The sequence below is a fragment of the Larus michahellis genome, chromosome Z, assembly GCF_964199755.1.
Source record: "Larus michahellis chromosome Z, bLarMic1.1, whole genome shotgun sequence".
In the NCBI taxonomy this organism is placed as follows: Eukaryota; Metazoa; Chordata; class Aves; order Charadriiformes; family Laridae; genus Larus; species Larus michahellis.
Window position 1 is genome coordinate 87,086,468 of NC_133930.1, and position 26,797 is coordinate 87,113,264.

A 26,797-nucleotide genomic window follows, 5' to 3' on the forward strand; every position below is an offset into this window, starting at 1 on the left:
AGGCCTTTCTTCAGGAAACAGGCAATGTGTCCGGGAGGATTCCAAAGGACAAACGTTCTACAGAAGTCACATGTTCCACCAGGCTTCTTTTATTTTTTTCTTCTTCCTGTTCCGCTTGTGGCTTTAGGCCGACACGCCTGTACGCAGGGACGTCAGAGGCCTGGCAGGGGAATGGCCGCCCGCAGCCAAGGCAGACCGTCAGCCCCCGGCCGGGCTCAACAGAGCAACCCCCGTCTTTCTGTTCGCTTTCCCCGCCTGCCCAACGCAGCTCCCGGGTGAAGCGGGGCCGGCGCCGGGCGGGGCCGTGAGCGGAGCGGGCGGGGCCGGGCCTGGCGGCGGGAAGGGCCTCCCCTCGGGGATCGGCGGGCCCGCGGAGCGCTCTGGGAGCCGTAGTCTCCCCGGGGCGGTAGGCCGGGCGCCATCTTGTGCGCGGCGGCAGGCCCGGCGGCGCGGCTCCCACGCCAGCCCCCACCGGCTGTAGGGAGCGGCAGCATTCCCGGGGGGAGCGGGCGCTGTTCCCCGTCACCTGTCGGGACCGGGTGCCTGGGCAGCGGAGACCCTCCCGCCATGGCGACGCCCGCACGCCCAGCTCCTCCTCGACCTTCCTCCCGTCATGCACCGCGCGTCTCCGCCTGTTCCGGCCCAGCGCCGCGCGGTGATTGGTCTCTCGGGCGTCCTACCCGGAAGCGGGCGCCGCGGCAAGAGATTTGAACGGCAACGGCCGCACCGGGAGGCGGCTGCCGAGCCGGTGAGCGTACCCTCCGGGCCCCGCTGCCCCGCAGCCCGTTAGCGGCAGGACTCTGGGGGGGGGCTGGGCGCCTTTCGCCGGGCCGCGCGGGCCGGCTCGCGAAAGTAGGCTGCCGCCGCGGCGTCTCCTTGGGTCTCGTTCGTTGCCCCGCGGAGGATACCGCCGGGTCGGGCGTGCTTGCCTCTTCGGCAGGGCAGTCGCCCGCTCTCGCTGGCAAGCGTTAGTCAGGAGCCGCCGTAAGACGGTAGCCGCCTGTGCCCGGGGCCTGCGGGCGCTCGGGCTGCCCCGTCTGGTGAATTTCCCGCTGGGGGTGTAGCGCTTGGTCATCAGCGCAGGTCGCCCCCCGCCCCGGCCCGCGCTGAGCTGCAGTAAATGCGTTTTCCGTTCCAGAGTCTGCTCAGCGTGGAGAAGCCCAAAGGCCGGCTGCAGTTTCTCCTCGCAGGGGCTGAGAAGAATTGCCGGGTCCCCGTTGCTCTCAGAATGGCTTTAGGTGATTATGAGGAAATTCTCAAGTGCTACGAATTACATGAAACGATTGGGACAGGTAGGCCTGATCAGTGGGCACAACCCCATGCGCGCGCCCTGTCTGACCGCTCTCGTGCTTCCCTAAGCACACGTTAACTGTTGCTGTCGAAGGCACGGGGCACGTTTCTGTTGTGTATTTTGCGTGGCAGAGCTCTGGCAGTGTCACTGAAAGTTGGCGTCAGTGATCGCTTCTTGCTCTAGTGAAGACGCTGCCTGCGGTGTGTGTGACACATCCGCTGCCCCTGTGAGATTATAGGCAAGAAAACGTGTCCTCACGCTGAGCTTTCAACGTCTCTTTTTCCAATCCTAGGTGGGTTTGCAAAGGTGAAACTCGCACGCCATCTCCTCACTGGTGAGAAGGTTGCCATAAAAATCATGGACAAACTTGCTCTGGGGGTAAGCCATGAGATACTTACAAGTTGGTGGGATCTTCCGCTGCCCTTGCGGAGTTCTTGAGAACACAGGGGTGCGACGTGTCAAAAGGCAGCCTGCCTGCCCTTTGGGCTATTGGTGGATGCTGTAGTCTTGAAAGAATATTAATCTCGTGGCCTCTTGTGGGGAGGGCGACATTCTCTGGCTGTAAAATTGAGGAAGTTACAGATTATTACAGTAATTTGAACAGAACGCTGGTGAGAATACTAGCTGTTTTTCGGCTGCCCCTCTGGGTTCGGCTGATCAATGTGCCGGAATTGTAGGAGAGTAACGGCAGAGCTGCTGCTGGGTTGAATTTGGGCACTTGAATTGGGTGCTGTCGCCTTCGCGCTGTGGAACTTTGTATTGCAGGGTAGTCTGGTGCTTACTGTGATGGACAAGCCTTCCCAGTAGCTGGCAATTTCATGGCTTGCTGTTGTGGTCTCTTAGGATGACTTGCCTCGTGTTAAAATAGAAATTGATGCCATGAAGAATTTAAGGCACCAGCATATTTGCCAGTTGTATCACGTGATAGAGACATCTGAGAAAATGTTCATGGTCCTAGAGGTAAGCAACGGTGTTTCTCCTGTGGCAAAGGTTCCTGGTTTTCGCTGTAGCAGTAGCTGATAACAGAGTTCAAACGAAACAATTCTTAGGAAGTTACCTGAATGATGTGCATGTTCTCTCTTCCTGTAAAAGCCGCTCTTTGCTGTTGACAAGAAGTGAAATAACTGTAATTGCTACCTTGTGCTTCAGTTGTTTTAAAAGAGCACCAGGAGGGTACGTAGGGCCCCGGAACTCTGGCGTGGTTGTCACCTCCTGGGCAGTTTGTATGGCTGTGCCATTAGTGTGATGTATCTGTCGCAGCGCATCAGGCAATAGTCAGGCTCCTCGGCTGCTCTGGTCTGCTGCGATGCCGGCTGAGGGCACGTTTGGGGGACACCTGGGCGCTACCGTGATAACGCAGAGGGATGGAAGAGCGTCCTCGCACTGCTGTTTGGATTTCCTTACTGTATTCTCAAGGTATTCTCTTTTTCCTGTCTTTGTGCAGTACTGTCCTGGAGGAGAGCTGTTTGATTACATCATTTCTAAGGATCGCCTTTCAGAAGAGGAAGCTCGTGTGTTTTTTCGGCAGATTGTTTCGGCGATTGCTTATGTTCACAGCCAGGGATATGCCCACAGGGACCTCAAACCAGTAAGCCTGAAGAGTAGCTAGATTTGCATGAGTGATAACGAACGCTCACTTTCATTTCTCCATTAGGAGCTGGAGTAAGTTATGCCTTCTCTGTTCTCTGGTGCTTAGAGCTCTTTATCTAGTGTCTTCTGAAAGAGCATTGTTTCGGCTTGCTACTGTGTTCCTCAGCTGAGCTGGATGTGTCTGTATCTGAGGAAGGAGCTTCCCTCGGCTTCCTCTGAAAGGGAAGCAGAACAACATGCTTCAGCTGTGAGTGGAGCGGAGAGAGGAATGTGACTTGGAATGTTACTTAGACGTTTTTGTTCTCCCCTTCGTTGCAGCTTGTACCTGTAGAGAGACTTTATGGTGCCACTCTGTTGTGCAAACCGCTGTATTTGCATGCCCAAAGGAAAAAGTGACACGGATAATTTAAACAAGCGGTGGTTAGACAGAAGGTGCAGGGGGAGCTGCGTGCGACTGGACCCATCCTGTGGCTTTGCTGTCATTGCAGGGTTTAGGGCATCATCATCCCTAAGCATCAGTGTAGGTAATGGAAGACCTGAGTCCCTTTCTCCTTGACGGGGTTAGAAATTTGCATTTTTACAGATGCTGGCATCTCTGAGAAAAGCAACTGTTTTAGCGCACAAGCGTTTTCCTAGAGAGCTCCTGAAATCTTTGCCTCCGAAGAACTTCTCCCCAAACAAAGCATCGTATGTACCTTTGTGAAGGAGCTGGCTTTGCAGTTGGCGAGCGGACGGATTCATAGGCCTGTGTGATGACTTGGGTGGGAAGTGGCTTCTAGAGGCTTCTGTTGGAACCTTCCGCTCAAAGCAGTGTCTGACCAAGCTTCTTGGGCCTTATCCGTGTCACATCTTCGACCTCTCCCAAGGAGGAGGCAGCACGATCTCTCTGGGCAATCTGTTGAGCCCTTCACTGTCCTTACGAGGAGAAAGGCATTTCCTTAGTTCCAGTCTGAACCTCTCTCCATGCCTGTTGTCTGTCAATTCTCCCACCGTGCGCTGCTGTGAAGAGGCGAGTTCTGTCTTCCTGCCCTCCGGGGAGGTATTAAAAGGCTGCCACGACATCTCCGCTGAAGCTTGCTCGTCTACAGGCTGAAGGAACACCTTTCCCCCAGCCTCTCGTTGAGCAAGCGCTCCAGCCCCCTGAGCACACTGCTGGCAATCCCCAGAGCTTACTTCAGTTGTCTGGCCTTCCTGCGCGGGGGGCAGAAGCTGGTTGCGCTGTTGTCGCTGTGCTGAACGGAGGACTGGAGTGACTCCGCCAGCCGACTCGCTGTGCTCCTTTGAACACAGTCCGTGACGTTGCCGACTGCCTTTTCTGCCAGAGCAGGCTGCTGCCTCACATCCAGGTTGCTGTCTATCAGCCCTGCCCCACCCCCCAGACCCTTCTCAGCGGGTAGGAACTGGGATTCCCCATCTGGAATACGGGGTATGTTTGGTAACAACCGATCAAAATCTCCAGAGGAGAGATTTAGGTAAATGCTAGCTGCTAACAACACGAAGCAATAAGGTGAAAGAAAACGTGCTCCCTTGGATACTTAGGTTATAGAAGCATTCATTACCGCTTTCTCTGTTACCAGGAAAATCTGCTGATTGACAAGGAGCATAATTTGAAGCTGATAGACTTCGGACTTTGTGCCAAGCCAAAGGTAAGAGTATCAGTTGCTCTCCCAGAGTAGAGCTAAATTAGCTGCTGCACGCACATAGAAACCGCGCGTTTGACTTCAGAGGGCAATGCAGAGACTCGCCCAAAGATCCTAAATTCAAGCTGTTTGCGTAGTTGTCGTCCGGTCACTAATTACGGGGTAGGGCGCTAGCTGCGTGAGAGAGCAGTTAACTGCGTGTTACGACCAAACTGTTAGATAATTTTCTCCTCTTACATTTCCCATTTTATCATAAGTTAAGGCAGAGATCATCTTGTGCGTATCGCACTGCTGTGCCCTGCAAAGACCTATAATATAAAGCTGATGTTGGCATGCATTTCTCTGTAATGAGTTTCAACGGTGTCTGTCTTTTTCAAAAGATTTGTGTGTACGTGGAGATGTGGATCGAGTCAAATAGTTTATTCCAGTTACACTTACAAATCCTCTGGTTCCACGTGCTTGTGCTGAGTAGTTTCCCGAGTTCAAAATCGGTTTCTAGGAGGCCTTTCTATTTGTCAGCTTAACGTGCGAGCTGGGTGCTGTTAAGCAATGGTTTAGTGGCAAGAAGGTCTTACAGATCCAAAGACAGTTGCTTGTCCTCAGATCATGTTACTTAACTCAAGTTAGTCTTGATTCCCCGCAAGATGCTCTGTTAGACCACCATCTCGGTGGTGTCATGTCATCTTATTCTGACTTGCTTGGAACACAGCCCAGGCAAAGTAATAATGTGGTTTTGACAAGGAAGTCGTCTTAGTTGTTCTTCGTGAAGTTATTGTCTTAAATATTGGTATAAATAACCAGCTAGCCTCATGCCCAGTAGCTCTTGGATCACTTCTTCCCAAGTTCCATCTCTCTTCTCTCCGCAGTTGCAAAGGAAAGTATTCTTATCAGAGGAGGAGCTGCGGAAAAGGCTGCTAGGATAATAGGTGAATGAGCAGCTTGGGACCTGAATGATTATAGGGTCCTCGTGCTCTTAGACAACTTTGCTATTGAAGCGTATATTGCACCAAAGCGAATGTCAGGTGGATGCAGATGCATGGCAGAGGAAGATGAAGCCTCTGAGGCCTCTAACATGGCATGGGTGGAAGACTTACGCTGTGTTAAAGCCGATGCTTCTGTGTGATGGCTTTTCTGTGTTCTTCTAGGGTGGCCTTGACAACCGTCTGAACACGTCCTGCGGAAGCCCAGCTTATGCAGCACCGGAGCTGATCCAGGGCAAAGCCTATATTGGCTCAGAGGTATGGAGCACCGGTTTGGGTTAGGGGGGTTCCGCCACCTCCCCCTGCCCCCCTGCCGGGTATTTAAGTATTTAAAGGTGGTGAAGTTCAGTTGTGCTCACTTGGTTTCTCTCTCAACTACTACTGGATAACATTGCCCGGATCGTTTTCGGAAGCTGTGTGTCTGGCCTCAACAGTCACAGCCTGGAACAGCACGTAGTGCTTTTGGCCGCAGGTCGTGTCACTGGCTGGTTTGTCTCTGACTAGTCCTTCGCTATCGCCATTTGTTGCTCTGTATTTTAGTGCCCTACAAAACAGTAACTTAAATGCCTTCCTTCTGCTGCACGTTCTGTGGAGCAGTGATTTATTCTGTTAATTATCCAGCTCTTGTGGCCAAGTTTTATGCAGTTTCAGTATTTTGTGTGCTTTACCAGGTCTGTCTTTGGCTTGAAATTCGTGTATGGAAACTTGCTCTCTTCATACTGTGCAGCGTAGTAAAATTTGAGAGAGAAAAACCGTGGAGTTTATCCAGCTTTGATTCCATGTCTAGAACGTGGTACTCGCCTTTGTTCATCTATCCAAACTGTTGTCGTTGCAATCCCTTCAAACTTCCTAAATTGTTGGGCCGTGGGATGGAGTTGGTCTTTTTGCCTTTTGCATACTTTTGCACCACTGTCCTCAGCCTCTCACTCCTGCTTTCTTTCTTGTTTTGCGTGAAGTCTGGTGCTTTGCGAGCCTCCTTATCCATGGTCTAAGTGGGGATTACGGTATGAGGCGGTATGAGGCATGTGGACCTTGTCGTGCCTCTACGAGCAGAGAAGAAGCAGCAGGGTTTTCAGGTTGATGGCACCTGTGCTGGCGGCGGCTGTCATCCGCAATACGTTACCATAGGAAATCCCGTGCCATTCCTAGTTGGATTTCATTTTCGCCAGCAAAATCCTTGTAGATTGAAGGTAATGCAGCAATTTAGTGACCTAAGGGGAGGATACTTGTTTTACTGGTGCTCTAGCTTGAGTGAATGGAAAATGGAGTTTGGGTTGCGCGCTCGCACTTGGAATGTAAGCATTCTGTCCAGAATTAAGGAGCCTGCTTCTCATGAGCTGTATGTGGGCTTTGCCAAAGGGGGACAATATTACCTGTCTACCCTGTTTTGGATAGATCATGTTCGCAACTTCCACTTGCGTTTATTTTGTAGGCGGATATTTGGAGCATGGGAGTCCTGCTGTATGCTCTGCTGTGTGGCTTTCTCCCCTTTGATGACAACAGCCTCATGGCAGTCTACAGGAAGATCACGGTAGGTATTGGTGCTGGAATACGCTGGGAACAGACATTGCTAAGCATTACAAGAGGTCTTTGCTTTCCTGATGGCAGAACCTGTTGAGCTGTGCCTCGTGCGAAAAGGCATAGCTGCTGCATTTTGTTACACTGTGCTACTTTTCCTATCAATATTTTGTGGGTTTGTTTCTGTCTTCAGTTGTCCTTTGCAGTACTCTAGCTGGGTCCTGTAAGAAGGTAGGAAACTGAATTTCAGGAGAAGCATTGTCTTGCTGGTGGGCTGGATTTTTGTGTCTGAGCCTTGATCTGGCTTCTCCCTTTATTGTATGGAATAGAATTGCGACTATGTAATTTGATTTGCCAAAAATAATGTTCTTGCATGTCAGCTATTCTCATCACAGAATCCCAGATTAGCAGGGGTTGGCGGGGACCCCTGGAGATCATCCTGTCCACCCCCCTGCCAGAGCAGGGTCACCCTGAGCAGGTGGCACAGGAATGCGTCCAGGCGGGTTTGGAATGTCTCCAGAGACGGAGACTCCACCACCTCTCTGGGCAGCCTGTGCCAGGGCTCTGCCACCCTCAAAGTAAGGAGGTTCCTCTTCATGTTGAGGTGGAACTTCCCATGGTCAAGTCTGTGCCCGTTACCTCTTGTCCTGTCCCCGGGCACCACTGAGAAGAGCCTGGCCCCATCCTGCTGATACCCCCCCTTTTAGTATTTGTAAGTGTTGATAAGGTCCCCCCTCAGCCGTCTTTTTTCTAGACTGAAGACACCCAAATCCCTCAGCCTTTCTTCATCAGAGAGGTGTTCCAGTCCCCTCAGCATCTTGGTAGCCCTTTGCTGTCCCCTCTCCAGCAGTTCCCCGTCCTTCTTGAACTGGGGAGCCCAGAACTGGACACAGCACTCCAGGTGCGGCCTCACCTGTACTGCAGGACCTTTCAAAGATGATGGAGAGCAGCCCAGCAATGACTTCTTCCAGCTCCCTAAGTACTCTCGGGTGCATCCCATTGGGACCCATGGACTTGTGGATATCCAGTTTACTTAATTGATCTCTAACTTGATTCCCCTCAACAAATGGGAAGTCTTCCTTTGTCCAGACTTTCCCTCTTACCTCCAAGGTCTGGGACTTTTGGGGGCTGGCCTGTGCAGTGAAGACTGAAGTAAAGGCGGCATTCACTAACTTAGCCTTCTCTGCATCCTCTGTCACCATGGCTCCTGTCTAATTCAACAGCAGGCCCGCATTTTCTCTAGTTTTCCTTTTGCCTACAATATACTTGAAGAAAGCCTTGCTGTTGACTTTGACATCCCTTGCCAGGTTTAATTCCCAGGAGGCCTTAGCTTTCCTCGTTTCATCCCTGCATACTCTTGATGGCATTCTTGTACTCTTCCCAAGCAGTCAGTCCCTTCTTCCATGTGCTGTAAGCTTCCTTCTTCCACTTGAGCTTTTTCAGAAGCTCACTGCCCAACCATGCAAGTCTCCTGCTTCCCTTGCCTGATTTCTTGCTCTTAGGGATGCGCCAATCCTGAGCTTGGAGAAAGTGGTATTTTAATATCAGCCAGCTCTCTTGAGCTGCCCCTACCTTCCAGAGCCCTAGCCCACGGGATCTCTCCAAGTTTCTTGAAGAGGTCAAAGTTAGCCCTCCTGAAGTCCAAGGTTGCAGTCCTGCTTGTTTTGTGGATACTACCCATGATCCCGAACTCTATCTTCTCATGATCACTACAGCCAAGTCTGCCCCCAACCTTAATGTCCTCCACCAGTCCCTCTGTGTTTGTCAGTACCAGGTCCAAGAGGGCTTCTCTCCTTGTTGGCTCCTGTATGACCTGAGTCAAAAAGCTGTCATCAATACACTGGAGGAGCCTCCTGGACTGTGCGTGCCTGGCTGCGTGGTCTGCCCAGCAGATATCAGGGTGATTGAAGTCCCCCATGAGAACCAAGGCCTGTGATTGCAAGGCTACCTTCAGCTGTCTGTAGAAAGCCTCATCAGCTTCCCCATCCTGATCAGGTGGCCTGTAATAAACACCCACAACACTGTCCCTCATATTTGCCTGCCCCTTAATCCTTACCCACAAGCTCTCAGCCCTCTCTTCATCCACCCCCAGGGAGAGCTCAGTGCATTCCAGTTGCTCTCTCGCATAAAGTGCAACTCCACCACCCTGCCTCGCTGGTCTGTCTTTCCTGAAAAGGACATAGCCATCCATGACAGCATTCCAGGTATGCGAGCTGTCCCACCATGTCTCAGTAATTGCAGTGAGATCGTGGCCCTGCCACCGCACACAGATCTCCAGCTCTTCCTGCTTATTCCTCACGCTGTGTGCATTGGTGTATCAACATTTCAGAGAGGGAGTTTTGTGTGTAGTTTTCACCCTTGAGGGGTGGTGGGCCTTCTGGTTCTAAAAAATACTGGCATGCTGTCCCACAAGTGCTGAGCTACTACGCCCAGGTGCCTCATTGACAAGCCCAGTTGCATCCCCCTCCGTCCTTCGAATCTAGTTTAAAGCTCTCTCAATGAGCCCTGATAACTTTTGTCCTAGGACTGTTTTCCCCCTGCAAGATAAGCTATTCCCACCAGCAGGCCTGGTGTCTTGTAAATCAAGCTGTGGTCAAAGAACCCAAAGTCCTGCCAATAGCACCAGGCTCGGAGCCAGGCATTCATCTGCTGGCTTTTCCTATTTACCCCGTCATCACTCCCCGCAACTGGAGGGGGTAAAGGAGGACACAACTTGCGCTCCCAATCCCTTGACCAGTCGTCCCAAGGTCCTGCAATCTCCCTTCGTTGCCCTCGGACTGCTCGCTACCTTGTCATTGCCTACCTGAAAGATCAAAAGGGGATAATAATCTGAGGGCCGTACGAGGGAGGGAAGCTGCTTCTTTACATCCTTAACCTGGGCCCCAGGGAGGCAGCAGACCTCCCTATATAGTAGGTCTGCTCTGTGTATCAGGCCTTCCTTCCGCTCCCTTCAGTAGTGAGTCGCCTGTGACAATGACCTGTCTCTTCTTCTTCACCGCAGAGGTTTTGATGCGGGGGGTGATGTGGCTAGACCTTGCTGACACCTCCAAGCTGGAAGAACTATCATGCTCATCATTGTCCAGTTTCCCTTACGGAGCACTGTACCTGTTATAAAATGACACCTGGGAAGGTGGGATAGTCGCTGGGCAGATGTGACTGTGGTGCCTGTTGCACCGGGCAGGAACTTCTTGTTGCCATTGTCTCCCATTGTTCAAGTCACCACGTTGTGGGGCAGAGAGAGGACAGAGTTCTCTGCAGCAGGGGTTCTGTCTGCCTGCTTGGTTTCTGCCATGGGAGGCAGGGAGCGACTCCAAGCATCTCTCTCTCCTCTCACATTCCCTGATGGTCCTTAACCTGCTTACCTCCCCCCTGAGCTCCATCACTAAGCAGAGGAGCTCCTCTACCTGGGCACATCTCCTAGAGGCGTGCCCACCACTGCCGTCTGCCACCAGTGTAAGAGCAGGGCCCACCCTGCAGCCAGACGTCTGTGTGGCAGGATGTTCCTGTGAGAGATCCATCTGGGAAGCTGCATCAGAACTGGTGGGTGCAGGGCTGACAGATGCCATGGTCTTCCAAGTGGAAGAAGACCGTTCTCATGTCTACCAAAAGCAGGGTTCTGCATCTGTTGTTAAGCTTTCCTCCTCCAAAATGAGGAGGAAATGTAGGACATGATAATCAACAGAAAGTTGAATAAATAGTAAGTAATAGAATTCAGTGATTGGTTCTGTTTCCCTGTATTTTCCTCCTGATGCAGCTAAACAGCTGCTGTTCCACATCATACATACACCTCTGCCAACCACTTCTCAGCTGCCATCAGACTCACCCAGAGTCTGATGTGTCTTAAAAAAAAAAAAAAACAGCAAAAAAAAAAAACAAAAAAACAAACAAAAAAAAAAACAAACAAAAAAAAAACCAACCCAAAGTTCCTTGAGAGCAGAGCGTCCAAGGACTGCTGTGGCAGAAGGCAACTGACAGCTGATCTACACAGGGAGTGTTTTCAGGGGGCATAACAATCAGGGCTCTACAAGGTGCAGGATCAGCTCATCAAAGGGCGTGGCTTTTTAGCCTGGAATTGGAGTGGACTTGAGTACCTTGACAGAAGATATATAGGAAGTTCAGTATGAGTCTTTGTAAAGAACTGTAAAAAAACCCAACAACCAAGCAAACCAAAAAACAATAGCTGACTGATCCAAAGAGATCGCGTAAAGGTGCCGATATTCAGATGAGTCACCATTGAAATGGTATGACTTTCCTACTTGAATAATCTAGAATATCTTGAGTAGGAAGGGACCCATAAAGATCATTGAGTCCAGCTCCCTGCTCCTCGCAGGATTACCTAAAACGGTGTGAGTAAGAGCTTTGTCCATCCAGATAGTGTTGGCAAGCGCTTGCAATTTCTCAGTAAAATCGCTATAAATGGGAATCAACTAGGTTGTCAGACAGCCTTTAGCTACCTTTCCCTCTTTGCTTGGGGTGTGAACTGTGTTGTTGAACCGTTGAGTCACTATACATGGAGAACTCATCCATTTCTAAGTGTACTTCTGTAGGATGACAGAAAATCCTTTATGCTGGTCGTTATGCCAGGATGCAGAACTTGGTCAGTGATCAGTGTGCTTAAGGCATTCGTTCTCTTAAACTTGTCAGTAGTTGAAACGTGAGCAGAGATCTTAAGATCATCAAAGGCAGTTTCTGCATAGTTACAATTGTCTAACGGGAACTAGGAGCTGAGCGGTTTGGACTGACAGAATGTTGGCCAGTGAAAACGTATTTAAGTGAACCGAGAGACAAGTTTTAAAACTCAGTCTGGGTGCAGTTGGAAACTGATCATGTCACAGGTGTTAAGATGCAGGCTTGCTATTTCCACTCTGAATTTGTCTTAATTTTACATGGTTGTGAACTGAAAATCGCTTGAAATGAGGACACTTATGCACCATTGTGGAATTTAATTTCACACATTATAGAACCTGAAATTTATTGTAATCTCAACCCATAACTCTTGTTTCAAGGCAATGTAATAATCTGCTACTTGAATCTAATTAGGATCGTATGACTTATGTGCAATGTTTCTTTCCCTGGAATGTTCCACAACTTTTAATTTGAGAATACGTCAATAAACTCCTTTAATTTTTGAGTGAAAAAATCAAGCATGTGATGGAACTTCTGGTAAAAAAAAACAAAAAACAAAAAAAAAAACAAAAAAACAAGCAAGCAAAAAAACCGAAAAGTCCCCCAAACCAACTTATTTCTGGTGTGATTTTCTGCATCTGGTAGCTATTGCAACCTATTTACCTTCCACCATTGCCCACAGTCAAGTAGATGCTGATTTCGTTTTTCCGTGTCTCATGTTCTGTAGCAATACAGAACATAATAATGTTCTGAATGTAATGTACAGAACACAGAACATAATAATGTTCTGTATGTAATGTAATGTACGGAACATAATAATAAAATAAAAACAAAATGCAGATTACACGTTTTGTTTGACTTGGCTTAGTTTCAGAGTAAAGCTGTGTTGTGAAACAGGCTACAAACTCTTCATAAATAGCACATTAGTGTAGTCTGTAAAGATGTAACTTAACTTCTTTAACCTGTGATGTCAAAGTAATGCATGCTCTCCTTAGAAATGTACGTTGCATATAATACCACCTGTTTTGTTATTGAGGCATTTATTTGTAGGAAGAAACCTGCTGTGAAAAATTGATAGTTATGTTGCTTCACAATGTTTACTGATTTTAATTTATTTTTTTTCTCCGTTTTCATTGACAAGTAAATGATCCTTGATGGTGAATTCATTTGGTTTTTAGGTACTGTTGTTTTACCTCAAATCTGAAAGCCATTTTCACTTTTCTTCTAATCAAGAATTAAAAAACCCCCAGTAAATAATTTGATTGAAAGAAACTTACCTGTTAGATCTGTAACCTTTTCCCTGTCTGCGGTATGAGCAGAGATCAAAACTGTAGCATTAGATGTGACCTATTCAAAAAAAGATAGCTAAATGTTGAGGATGTGTTATTTTTAGTTCTGAAAAGTAGTGATTTCAATGAACATTACAATTTCAAAGTGCTAATATCAGTTATTCATGCTCCAACATTGTTTGCGCTTCTAAAACTTCATTTCATCATATTTGATATGATGAAATGATGCAGTAGGTAAGGAGGAGGTTAGCTGCAAAAATGGGCTGAGAGGGACATCACACAAGCTGAGTGGGTGAAAACTGCATCTGATAATTCAAACGTAGCATTCTCCTTACTAACACATCTGGATTTTGGTACTACCATTAATTTATTCAAGTTATTCTTAAAGCTACATTTGCATGTGCCTGCTGTTCTTCCTTTTTGACTGAATACAGATGTTGGTACAATCCAAGTAATGTACAGTTCGTTTTGAGCTAGCTGTTCAAGGTTCATTCTCAGTCTTCTTTTCTGCAGAGGGGAAAATACAGTATTCCAAAGTGGCTCTCTCCTGGCAGTACACTACTAATTAACCAAATGCTGCAGGTAAAGGAATTGCTTCTATTCAACAGGTCTATAAAGTACTATTGCATAGGTCAAAACATTACATCGATGAAATATTTTTAAAATATTCAGTGTTTAAACCTGAAGTTTCATAATTTTTGAAGAGAAGGTGGATGTTGTCTTCTGCTGAAAATTCTTTGAGTTGAATGATTTGGTATAGAAATAACTAAGCAAAGTTCAAATAATCAAACACAGTATTCAAGCAGCCTGCATTTGGTTGTTCTTAATTGTGTTTTATAAATAATCTGTTTTATAAATGAAGCTAAACATACTGGATATGTATTTGGGCTACATAAGCAATCTAGCTAGTGCTAAATATTCCTGGAATATTTATTGTAACTGTAGGTTCTGTGACTGCTCTTCACAGCGCACGTGTTTGACCTTCCTTTTGCTCAAGCTACAAAGCAGTATTGGTTTCTGTTTGAGCTTGTAACCACCCTAAAATTCTGAGTAGAAGACAAACTGTTTCTTCAGTTCTTCTCAATGACTTAAGCATCAGCTTAATATTTATTGCCCACTAGGTGGACCCAAAGAAGCGGATTACGGTTAAACATCTATTAAGTCACCCTTGGCTCATGCAAGGTTATTCTGATGCTGTTCAGTGGCAAAGTAAATACACAGTAAGTACACTTGTCAGATGAATACTTGATTTAATTAAGTATTTAACGTGATCTTTACTGGCTTAGTACCATCCTCACAGTACAGGGGTGGGAAGATGTTTCTCCAAAGATGAATTTTGAGATGGCCGTAGTTCCATTCTGATTCCTCTTGCTGTCAAAATGTTGCTACTCTCTCTAAATTTCCCTTGAGGAGGAATTTCAAATGTGTTTTCATTGCATTCTGCAACTGATGCTTAATTCGCAAAATAACTGACTTCTCATAAAAATGTGAAGTATTTCTGCGTGTGAGTGACCAGTTAATTCTCCAGGCTGGTTGGTCAATACTTTACAGGCAAAAGGCAAATGTTCTCAAGAGCATGTTCATTATGATTATGGTTTATCTTGTGTCTAGTCCGCACTGAAAATTTCTACATTGAATAAAAATTCAACCTCATTGAAAGTATGTTCATCCTGTCTATCACTTGTTTTACTTGTGTGAGAGACTAAGGTAGTATGGAGAGGGGAAAAACCAAAATAATCTAGCTGTCAGTAGTAAGTACTGAGAAGTTCCTGCATGTTTGCAGCCGGTGCCTCCCTTTGGCCACTGGATGCCACTGTTTCTCTGGATAAAGAGCAGCCGTACTGTGCTTGCAGCATCAGTTCTGAAGGGCTGTAAAGATGTGCATGTCTGATAGCTTTGAATATTTAAGGAGAGATGAAAGTGTAGCTTCCATTCAAGTAAAAATCTCATCTGCTGTCAGGCTTATTTGAATTCACAACCTCTCACCAAGGAGGGGCCAGACTGTGAAGTTGTTGAACTTGTATGACTTTTTCAGTCCATTCCCTACAGTATTTAGCTGTGATGCTACCTATTTAAAATACAAGGTCTAAAATCATAGTTGATTATTGAGCTGCCCACTGAGTTTCACGACAGTATCACAGTCAGATATGGATTATGAGACGACTTGAAAGCCTCATGCTTCAATATCTGTCATGTTCTTGCAGCTGAGACATCTTGATGAAGACTGCGTAACAGAGCTTTCTGTGTTTCATAAACAGAGCAGGGAGACTATATCAAAATTAATATCAGAGGTAAGAAGTATATATTGGTAATTTACAGTAATTAAACACAGTAATACAGTAAGTAAACTTACTGTATTAACAGGCTAATGCTCACTCATTCTCAATTATGAAATTTTTAATACTTTCCAGAATTAAGGAGCCCGTGCCGAACTCCAGAATCTAACTGTAGCTTATAATTACAGTTCTGAAGTTCAAACTTTTTTTTTTTCCTTTTCCTCTAATTGTGCTCGTGATAGTTCCTAAACCTTACTGTTATTTCTACGCATGGTAAAATCCTTCATAATCTTTTAAAGTCAAAATAGACTTAAAGAAATTCGTAGTTGAAAAACAGATGCCATTTCCTGGGCTAGCTTTTGCTTTGAAATGGTTCAATAAGTAAGAGGAGAAAAAAAAAAAAAAGAAAGAAAAAAAAATATCAGAGCATCACCCAGACAGACTATAAAATACATTTTTGAGAGTTACTATTCACAGTTTTTAAAAGTGGAATAAAAATGACAAATGTTGAACTGAGTTCTAGAAGAATTGCACAAATGTTCAGATGCAATGACATGGCAAGCTGTAGAAGGGACTTAAAACGTGATGCATACTCCAGCTTTACCCTGAATCGGAAAATTCGTCCTGGAAGTTAAATTTTTTCCTTTTTTATACACGGTAACAGTGACATAGTTCTTCATTTTGGAAAAACTGTCAGGGTTTCCACATAACTGTAGTAGAAACGGACTTAAAATATGTGTGATACTTAAGATGCATTTGTGGAGTTAGTGCTACTTGTTCTTCAGTTATAGGAAATAATCTGTCTACAAGGGGAAAAGTCCTTCCAAGTAGGTTTGTGCTATTTGCACAGTCCTTTATGGCAGTACTTCTAATCCCTTATAACTAATTCAAACTAGTTGTGCTATGCTGCAAACCTGTCAAGCTTTGTACCCGTGTTTCTCATACAAGCAGAGTTGCCAAAAATCATGCAAAAAGTTGGTGCCACTCGTGGAGGAAGAATGAGGAGGGACTTCCAAAAAATTGAGACTCTGCTTGAAATATTGGCTAAACTGAATTAATAGCTTTGCCATTTATTCAGTAGATAGATTCTGGCCCCAGGACTGGTTTTCATGCTAGTGAGCATACTACAGAGTAACGTCCAAAGAACGACAACCATAGCCTGTTTCTTGATCTCAGACATGTATTGTGAACCAACTGAAGTCTGAAAGTACACTTATGTCATCAAACATTAGGGTGCACATCAGGTAGAAAATCTTGCAGAAATTTTCAGAAGGCTGAGCTTGCTTTGTTCTCTTAATGTTTCCAAAGAGGAGATTAATTTTTTTTTTTCCCCCCCTAGTGGAAATATGACCAGATGTCAGCAACGTATCTCATGCTTCAGTCCAAGAAGGCTCGTGGCAAGAGTATTCGCTTAAGTGTTCCATGTCTAACAGAATATGTTAGTACATCACAAGCCGCAGGCCTCGAGGTAAGTTTTTTGAATTCAACAGGACAAAGTACTGATTAAAATGCTGCTCTGCATTAACAAAGCTGTGCCTAGAAAAACAGACTGGTGCCCTAAACTTACACCCTGGTTTTAGCCAGGAAAGAGTTAATTTCCTTTCTAGTGATTGCTGTGAAGGGAACGTCAACAATACATATTGTTTTAGTTGTTGCTAGGCGATGTTTATGCTTTTTAAGGACTCTCTTCAGCTTCCCATGGAAGCTGAGAAGGGAATACAGACAGGACAAGGGAATGGCTGATGGAATATTCTCTACCACAGACGGCATGCTCAGTGTATAAGTGGGGGTTGGGTGGGAGGGGGGATCCGCGATCACTGCGCGGGGTGGTACCAGTTCACCAGGGTGTGAGAGTGACTTCTGTTGTTGTTGTTGTTCTTATTATTATTATCCTTTTTGGTATTTTTTTTTCTTTTCTGATATTGTTCTATTTAACTCTACTTCAACTCACAAGTGTGGGTTTTGTTTTGGTTTTTTTTGCCTTCCTTTTCCCTTTCCCCTCCTTTTCTCTCTCTTCTCCCTGCAACATTTTTGGGGGAAGGACGGGTGAGCAAGTGGCTGCATGGTCCTAGTCGCCAGCTTGGGTTAAACCATGACAATGTCAGTAAGAGACCATGTGTGCAGTCAGCCAAAGTCTTGGTCATTAAACAGCTCAATCTCCTCATTAACATGTTTTTGAAAGCAGGGCTGCTTCTTGAATTGGTATTACTGGAATAACTGTCTGCGGGGACGTGGTGTGTTATGTGTACTGCACAGAACGTCCCCTTGGCTGCTCACAGAAATGGACTAAAGTTGCCCAGTGTCTGGCCTACGTGATCATTCCAGATTTTCCTCTGTGATGCCTAACTTCTTACTCTGCTTTTTCACACTTGTGTGTAAATATTTTTGTACCTTGCTAGTTGCGTTTAGCATGGCTTAGCAAGGAAGGTCTTTTGAAATATCCTGGCGTGTCATCTGGGCAGCCTACTTTGAGATGACACGAACACTACATGAGCTGATGATGATCAAAGGAGAGAGACCCATTCCTTCCTCATCTGTTTCCTTTCAGAACACAATCCCAGAGAGGATTCTGTTTATTTTTAATAAAGGAAAAATGTTGCTGATGTTTTTCTGATTAATTGCATTCTCCTGTGGGCTTGTATATCTTACAGTAATTTCAGTTCCTGTGGTTTGGTAGCAAATTGCAGATAGGGCACTTCATAACCACTCTACAGTTGCTAAATTGCTTGCAATGTCATATATAATATGCAGCTATATGTGATGTCAGTGATGCTCGTCTGTATTTGACAAACTCAAAAACATTCAATAAAATCGCAGACTTCCTATTAACCGTTCCCCCTTGAACTGTAGACATTGGTGTAAAATTGTTAACTAGCTATCTGAATGTGCTATTCTCTACATAGAGACAAGCACTCAGAATAAATACTTTCTTATGCACCCGATTCAATTGCATGTAAATCGTTTCAGTTCACTCATACAACTGCTTTGAAACGCAGATGAGAATTCTAAGATTACCAGGGCTGCATAACAGATCATGAATCATAAGTGTTGATGAATATGCATAATGTGCTTTCCATGATCATGGTGGGTTAGTCTTCCACACTCAGATGATTTGAAGTCGGAGGTTCTCTAGGTTCAGTAGCGCTGATGCTGTGAAGTTACTTCATCTTTAGTGGTGCCCTAGGTAAATTCATCTGGCTAATGCTACTATTTAACATACGCATTATGCCTTCACAGATGATTGTGAAAACCATGTCTACACAATACAACAATCCAGTAGTCCTCCTACAGCTCTCAGGACATATTTAACTTACCTGCGTGTAGATACTGTGAGTGAGTATCACTTGAATTTGCTGAAATGCCCAACTGGCAAAGTTCTCTAGCTAGAGCTGGTCTAATGTGAAGACAACCAAGCAAACATAACCTTTAACTTAGCCAGTTTCTGAATTTGGTGGCACAAGCTTGTACATGGTACTGCCTTGTTTCAAGCAATTTGATGTAGAAGGATATTCCAAAAAAATTCACCATGGCCTGAATTTCATCTGGAGCAGGGTAGCCAAGGAATCCTGTTCAGGTATTCGTATTGTAATGGGACGTGATTTCAACTACAGTATTGGGCTGCTAGCTTGCTTGCTGTACTAGGAGGCCCCGGTAAGGCCTTTTTAGTAAGTCATCGTAGTAGGTCTGGTAGCATACCAGGAAGTTCTGTTTCTTTTCCAGTAGTAATGAGAGATCTGATCATTCCAATATCCTTCATCATAGAGCAAGAGAAACTTACCTGCCAGCAGAGCAAAGCTTCCTAAAATGGGATCCATTCCAACCGAGGACTGATAATTTGGAATACCTGCAATTTCGCTGAAGTGGTATGAAACAGGTCCTTGGGAAGAGTTTCCTGAAAATAGCAAAAGGTGTTAGAAACTAAGGGTACTGTGGTACGCATCTGATTGTATGTGGTGTGAGCCATGAAGGGTAGCAGTCTTCTGAAGTTATGAATCCTGTGATTTAAGAAACGACATCTTTTTTTGGAGCTAGCAATTACATGAAGGCTTCTGAATGCCAGTTCAAGTACTGTTGCAGATTACATAATCACAGGTTTTGGTTGTAATGTGTTTACCTTTATCCGTCCCCCTTTCAGATTTTACTGCATTCTTTTCTTGGGTTTCTTTCCAGCTTATTATTTGACTTTTGTTACGAAGAGCTTGTGTTGAAATCAAAGGAAGGTATTTTTTGTGAGTCACTTCTCTTCTTGATGCAGATCATGAAAGATGACTTTGTAACGCTTGAGAATAATTTCCCATCTGCTTTTGATACAAATGATAAATCCATAATGACAATGTTAAAATCATATAAAACTTAGGTCTCTGTCATGCGAACTTCCATGAGCTATTAGCCATAATTAAGAACTTAGAAAGAAGTAAGATTTTGTGACAATTCTCTGATGAAATCTTGCTATTAGTAGTGCAGTGGAATCTCAACTGAGAATGAGTAAATGAGGCAGTGAGGATTTTAAAATGGACAGGAAAACAATAAGGTACAGCAAACAAGACCTCAGAGCCGGGCTAGAGCTGGACAAGTCTTTGAAGAAGTTCCGCCTGTCTGTATCAGACGAGAAAATCCAATGAAGCAATTACAATTACGCAATCAAACCAAATGAAAATTCTTAGCTGTGTTTAGATGAGCTGGTGAGGAATAGTCTTAAACGTGCAAGCTGAAGAATGTGGAAGAGCAGATAAAGAATTGGCAAATGACTTGAGATGTTTATTAGCAAGTTATAGATGGAATCAGGAGTATTGAAGAGTTTTTAACTATTTCGCTCGATAGGCAAGCATTGTATGGTATTTTTAAGCTGCTTCAATTTTATAATTTCCTTGTCTGTAACACTCCTGAATGTGATCAGAATACAGCAAAGGATGTCTTCTTTTTGTTACATCTCTTGTAGCATTCAAGGCATGATGCTCAACTGTACGATACAGAATTCACACTGTCAACTCCAGTGACAAGAAAAGTGGCATCAGAGAAGCATGAAAACAAAGAGAATGTTGATACAGAGTCAGCTTTAAGAAATGAAATGCCCTTTGCGCTTCCTGCTCCAACGACTTCTTCTGCGAAGAGTCAGATTGAGACGCAAGTACAAACCATACCCTTTCAGGCACCCGTCTTCAAAGGTACGTTGAATGTAACTAATGAAAACTTAGAACACACATGTCACTTAGAAATTATTGTAAATTAAAATACGATCACAATACTTGTGTATCCAAAACATCTGTTTCTGGAAGACTTAACCTTTTTTGCTGTATTCACCAGCCTGGTTCTTCTAGTACATCGGTAAGGTGCTGAAGGAGGTTTAACCATACATCGGGGCAGGTTACTTGTATGTTAATTACAGAAGTCACTGCTGCTTACGGTAACACACGCGCATGCCTTTTGGTGCGCTCTGACAGGGAGCCAAGTGATGTGTTCCTAAAACTTGTATCTGGTTCCACTCTTCCATGAAGGCTGAGAACATAATTTCCTCAATACTCTGTTTTTACTTTGATATTACTTTGAGTGGAAAATAAAGGCGTACTTTTAGTCAAATCTGCTTTTACTGCTGCTTAGAGAATTTTTTGTGTGTTTGCATATCAGTGTTTTCATAGTAACAGTCCGCTGTGGCAGTGAAAACACTTGCGTTAACAATGTATAGATCTTACAGTTACGTGATGGACCACAGAAATCTGGCTAAATTGTGTTAGCTTTTCCAAGTTACCAGAAATTTCTGTCCTCAGCCTGTCTAGTCCATTCTTATGAAAATGGATGGATCCTGTATACACATTACCGTTCCTTTCAACCATTAACATAAAAGTTTTGGTGTTGATACTGTAAATGCTAACTCTGTCCTTGAAATGCCAAGGACTCTTTCCAGTAGGAGACTCTTCTGTTCCAGATGCTAAGGAACATTGTTCAGAAACAGTAAGTACTTGTAGGCTGATTCAAGTTACAAGGGATCTTGGACATGCTGCTGTTCAGTGACATCCTTTGTAAAGCATTTAAGCAAGTGCGCTGCAAAGACTAGTTGTTTATATGAGTTTTATTTCTTTTCTCTTAAGGTTGTATGTGAAGAACTTGTGAAGTTTGACTTCACAAAAGTAGATGCTCTTTCTGAAGTGGGAAATGCAGAAACACTGTTTCTGCTCATTTTAGTGAGATATTTATGAGGATTAAACAATGAAAAGCTAATTCTTTGTTTCATTGAAAGACTTTTGGGTCAGGAAAGGTAGTATTAATATTTTCTTAGAGGTGGAAAAGTGGAAGCATCTGTTGGAAATTTTGACATCATCATTGTCTGGGGCCAGGTGCAATTCTCCAGAGAGCTGAAACTTTAAATGCTGAAGTTGAATTTAATTTTAGCAACTCACTGTTTCACTTGGTGTTTGCTTCTGCACATTCAAAACCATGCTCTGCAGAACTCTGTCAATGTGTGATTAGTAGAACTTGTTAGGCTGTTACGTAGAGTGTATTATTAAACGTGGCTGTACAAGCTCACACGCTTCCTATAAGGGAAATGGCTTGGTGAAGAACATAACTATTTGACGCAGTGAATTGCTCACTATTTATTCTGGGACTAGTGGCAGAGCAAGAAAGAAATTCTAATCCTCTTCCTTTCCAAATTTCTGATATTGAACTGCATTGGTCGCTCTAAGGCTTGACTTGTAGAGCCCTGGGGAAATCAGTCACAGTTTTTCTTTGTAAAGTAGGGGTAGTATTGTTATATTAAAAACGTATTTTATCATTCTGAAGATACAGACCTGAGATAGAAAAGGGGGGGCGATTTTAGAAATAAATTATTAATCATGAGAAATCCTTGCTGAAGAAAAGAAAATCCTTTATGCAAAAACATACCTGCTTTGGCTTGGATTCTTTCTTTCAGAGAGACAGTTCACTGCAGTCACCCCAATTAAGAAACCCACAAACCCAACAAACACAGATGAATTGACAGCAGCTGAGGTTCTTCCCAAAAGGAGGTAAATGTCCAGTTATTTGTGTACACTTCTGATTTAAAGCAGGACTACCTTAATCCATGTACTGCCTAGGGAGCCTTGTTACAACAGCAAGTAGTTATTTCCATTCTCTTGGTAAGAACCTTCCTAAAACCCTTTCTACATTCACTGGAAAACACTGAAGGCAGAGAAAAGTTTTAAAACTATGTCTCAATTATCTTCAGAATATATTATTTTCCATAATATAAGTTCCTTCTTATTCTAGTTCCCCAGAGAGCTGCAGTTTCTATGTACATCTCTGGGTTTAAATCTCAACTGACTTTCGAACAGAAACTCTCATAATACACTGCACTTGCTTTGGTTTTCTTCATTCCAACAGGTCTGGTAATATTTTAGTGATGTATCCAAAATGACTAATTTCTGAACACCGAGGAAAAATAGCTAATTAATTTTGTTCATGTAACAGGTGTCACTCAGGGGAATTAGATCTCAATGTTGCTCATGTGAGTCGCAGCCAAAAGAAGAGAAAAGCCAAAGTATTCGGAAGTCTTGAAAGAGGCCTAGATAAAGTGATCACAATGCTTACACCAAGCAAAAAGAAACGATGCGCTAGAGATTGTCCAAGGAAACTTAAGGTAAGGTTGCTGGAAAAAATCTTACTTAAAAAGAATTAACAGTAAAGTTATGAGTAGTAAGTTACATTTTTCTCTTTAAATATGGCGATGGTTTAGTCCTGCAAAAGCCTCGTGGCGCCGTGCCTGTTCCTTGCACATCAGAAGTGCTCGGTCTCAGCTCGGTGATGCACCATCAGCAATCTCCTGGCTGTGGAGCGTGCAGGAGGGCGCCCGAGGCACAGTCGTGTGTCTGCCTTCTCAGTCTGCCCCGGCCCTCCGCTGCCACTTCGGATTTTATGGTGGATTGTAGTTTGGGCATGATTTAATATTAATTGTTTAGTGTTCTTGCTGCTACTGCAATGTGTTAGTTATGATAATATTGGGAAGTTGAAGCATTTTTCACAAGTTTGCTACTCCAAAGCTTGCTTTATGAAAATTTTTTGTAATTTCTTCAGTTTTAGGAGAAAGATTTTTTATTTTTTCCCCTTGACTCTTATTTTAATGATCTGACTACTTTTAGGCTCACTATAATGTTACCACCACTCAGCTGCTGAATCCAGACCAACTGTTGAACGAAATAATTGCTATTCTTTCAAGGAAGCATGTGGAATATGTTCAGAAGGGGTAAGTGTAAAAGACGATGACTTCAACTTGTATTTGTCTAAATAATCAATACTCCAATCCTTGATAAAGTGAAGTATTTAAACTTTCTCAGCCTCGCAGTGTAAAATATAATAATTTTATAGAAAGTGTACAAAGCGCTAAATGAAGGTATGCCGTAAGACTTCTCCACCCGATGCAAAGCAATGTTAAGTGAGCTCTAATAGAGCTTGGCAGCTGACAGCTGGGAATAGTGAGGTGGCTCTGAAAGGCTGATGTCAATGTTATCTGTCTCTTGTGAAATTGTAAATACAAAAGGTTTGTTATGGTACAGTCACATGACCAAAACAGATGATTTTGGGAGATAATGCGAGTACCTCTAACCCTCATTCTTGGCAGGTAAAACACATAAACATTTAGCCAAGAGATCAGTATATTTTAAAAGCTGCACAGAATCTACACCTTTGTCTAACCTTATTGTAACTTGTAGCATCTACTAACTAGAGTAAGGTACTGAGACTAGGATTGGTTCCTAGTTCTGATCTTCTTGTGCTCACTTACGAATATGCATTTTCTAAAGTTCTTGAATATGTGAGTGATAGGCATTGTAGAATGTCAGAGTACACTTTAACCTCTGATGCATTTCCAAGCTCAAAATCTGGAAGGATACTGAACTCCACAGAGGCGCCTCCTCCCGTTGTAATGATTTAAGCTTCAGATTCAGTTTCTCCACTCGTCACACCAGCTGAGCTGTAACCGGCCTCTTGGCAGCCGTGACTCTGCAGAGAGGAGAGCAGTTTTGTCTACAAAAAATTGTGGGAACGTCTCCAGACTTCCAGCTCTGCACTCGGAGAATGAGGGCCTGTGGCTGGGTGGGACATTGGTGCTACATGTCACAGAATCACAGAATGATGGGGGTTGGCAGGGACCTCTGGAGATCACCCAGTCCAACCCCTGCCAGAGCAGGGTCACCCAGAGCAGGTGGCACAGGAACGCGTCCAGGCGGGGCTGGAATGTCTCCAGAGATGGAGACTCCACCACCTCTCTGGGCAGCCTGTGCCAGGGCTCTGCCACCCTCAAAGTGAAGAAGTTCCTCCTCACGTTTAGGTGGAACTTCCTACGCTCAAGTTTGTGCCTTTTACCTCCTGTCCTGTTGGTGGGCACCACTGAAAAGAGCCTGGCCCCATCCTCCTGACATCCCCCCTTTCAGTATTTATAAGCATTGATGAGATCCCCCTCAGCTGTCTTTTTTCCAGACTGACAAGACCCAAGTCCCTCAGCTTTTCCTCCGGCAGGTCAGCCCCAACCTGTCCTGGTGCGGGGGGTTATTCCTCCCCAGGGGCAAGGACCCTGCACTTGCCCTTTTTGAACTCCATGAGGTTCCTCTGCGCCCAGCTCTCTGGCCTGTCCAGGTCTCGCTGAATGGCAGCACGGCCTTCTGCTGTGTCAGTCACTCCTCCCAGCTTTGTGTCATCAGCAAACGTGCCGAGGGGACACTGTACCCTCATCCATGTCGTTGGTGAATATATTGACTGAAAACTCAAAGCCTTGGTTCACTAAATTCTGTGTTGTTTCCCAATATTCTGAATAGCAATGGGATAATTTCTGTAAAGTGCTTTTATTAATTCAGAATTGCATTGCAAAACAAACATTAAACAGTTAAGCGATTACTCTGTTTTCCCTTTGTTTTGTACAGTTATACCCTGAAATGTCAAATGCGGTCGGATTTTGGCGAAGTCACTATGAAGTTTGAGTTAGAAGTGTGTCAGCTCAGTAAAACTGAACTGGTGGGTATCAGGCGACAACGGCTTAAAGGTGATGCCTGGGCCTACAAGAGACTGGTGGAAGACGTTTTGTCCAGCTGCCAGCTGTGACTGGCTGATGCGTGTGCTGAGGAAGCAGCAGTTTTGTACTTGAGGCTTTTGTATGTTTACATTACTTTGTAATAATGTTGTGCAACTCTTCTGAAATAAAATTCTGTAAGCTGTTCCCCCTCTTGCGTATTTTTCACATATGCGGGTTAAAAAAGTATTGGTGTTTGTATGCTGAAGCAGCTTATTTTGGTATGTCTTCAGTTATCAAGTACGTGTGGTACAGAAATAGTCATTTGCATAATTCTCTTCTTGTCTCTGCTTAAGTAGGATTTATTGAGATCATTAACTAAGTCACAGCTGTGGTTCCCAGAGTTACACTATATGCTCAGTGTTGTACAAAATGGGACTGTCTTCAATAAATGTGAAGTCAAGAGGGCTAGGATTTAAACTATGATCCCATATAAAGCGTTACTGTGTCTCATTACAAAGCCTCACTGATGCTTAACAAGTGTGTGTACTTTCTGATGCTCTTGTGTTAAGTGATCATCAGAACGTCGTGTTAGGAACCAGAGCACCTTTGAACTGTTGTCAGTGGAGAAGCCATTTGTAACCCCGGCTGTCTACAAGGAGCTCGGAGGGATACCTTTACGGTACCGGGCGCAGAACAAAAAGTACAATTTGAAATATACAGGACTAGTAAGTGCACGTAAGAGTTGTTTGGGGTGTTAGGGTTTCCCCTTGGGAAGAGGTATGTGTCTGCCAAGCGCTGGTGGTGTCTGTCCTATTCATGCCTTTAGCCGTGCTTCAGTAGCCGGGGATACTGGGATAAATCCAAGCAGCGGCAGTGGGAAGATATGTTGAAGTCTTTCTCTGTGCAAAGGTGTCCAGTAATACCTAGATAAGTTGATAATGTGCTGCACGTTCATCTTAAGGTACATGAAGGCAACTATGACGTAGGCTGTGTGAAAACCCCACATTATTGCCCCTTAACTAAAGCCTAAAGCTCACCCATGGGAGGGCTGGGTAGGTGGACAGTGGGGTGTTGGAAGCTTCCAGTGGCAGTCATAGAATCGTTTTGGTTGGAAGAGACCTTTAGATCATCGAGTCCAACCATTGACCCAGCACTGCCAAGTTACCACTAAGCCATGTCCCTCAGCACCATGTTTGCCCCTCCAGGGATGGCGACTCCACCACTGCCCTGGGCAGCCTCTTCCAATCCTTGACAACTCTTTCCATGAAGAAACTTTTCCTAATATCTGTCCTAAACCTCCCGTGGTGCAGCTTGAGGCTGTTTCCTCTTGTCCTGTCGCCTGTTCCTTGGGAGAAGAGCCCGACCCCCACCTCTGCTAGTTAAAACTGTTTGCTCACTATCCCTTAATTTAACTAGAGGGATAACGTAACTAGGGTTTCTTTGTTAAAGCAGTTACTGGTCAAGGTAGACACGTCCCTCGTTTTTTGCCAGTGCCAAGTTGTCCCTTTGCTGCTCTCTAGGCAGGTAAAGGAATTGGGAAATTTTTAGTGAATGTCAAGAAATGGCAGAAGTGTTTGTGGGGGTATGTGGAAGGAGAGGGCTGCTGCTCCG

At 44.7% G+C, this 26,797-nt stretch overlaps 1 protein-coding gene across 1 annotated transcript; it reads left to right on the plus strand.

Annotated features, from left to right (window-relative positions):
• Positions 1 to 613: 613 nt before the first annotated feature.
• On the plus strand, positions 614 to 25,393 carry MELK (maternal embryonic leucine zipper kinase). Its single transcript, XM_074570507.1, has 17 exons — positions 614 to 748; positions 1,139 to 1,292; positions 1,584 to 1,669; positions 2,135 to 2,251; positions 2,736 to 2,879; positions 4,459 to 4,527; positions 5,667 to 5,759; positions 6,934 to 7,032; positions 13,448 to 13,516; positions 14,056 to 14,154; positions 15,139 to 15,225; positions 16,550 to 16,678; positions 20,150 to 20,375; positions 22,118 to 22,211; positions 22,654 to 22,822; positions 23,322 to 23,425; positions 25,098 to 25,393. Exons 1-17 carry the CDS (start codon positions 614 to 616, stop codon positions 25,273 to 25,275), a joined length of 2,052 nt encoding a protein of 683 aa, XP_074426608.1. The 3' UTR covers positions 25,276 to 25,393.
• Positions 25,394 to 26,797: the final 1,404 nt, after the last annotated feature.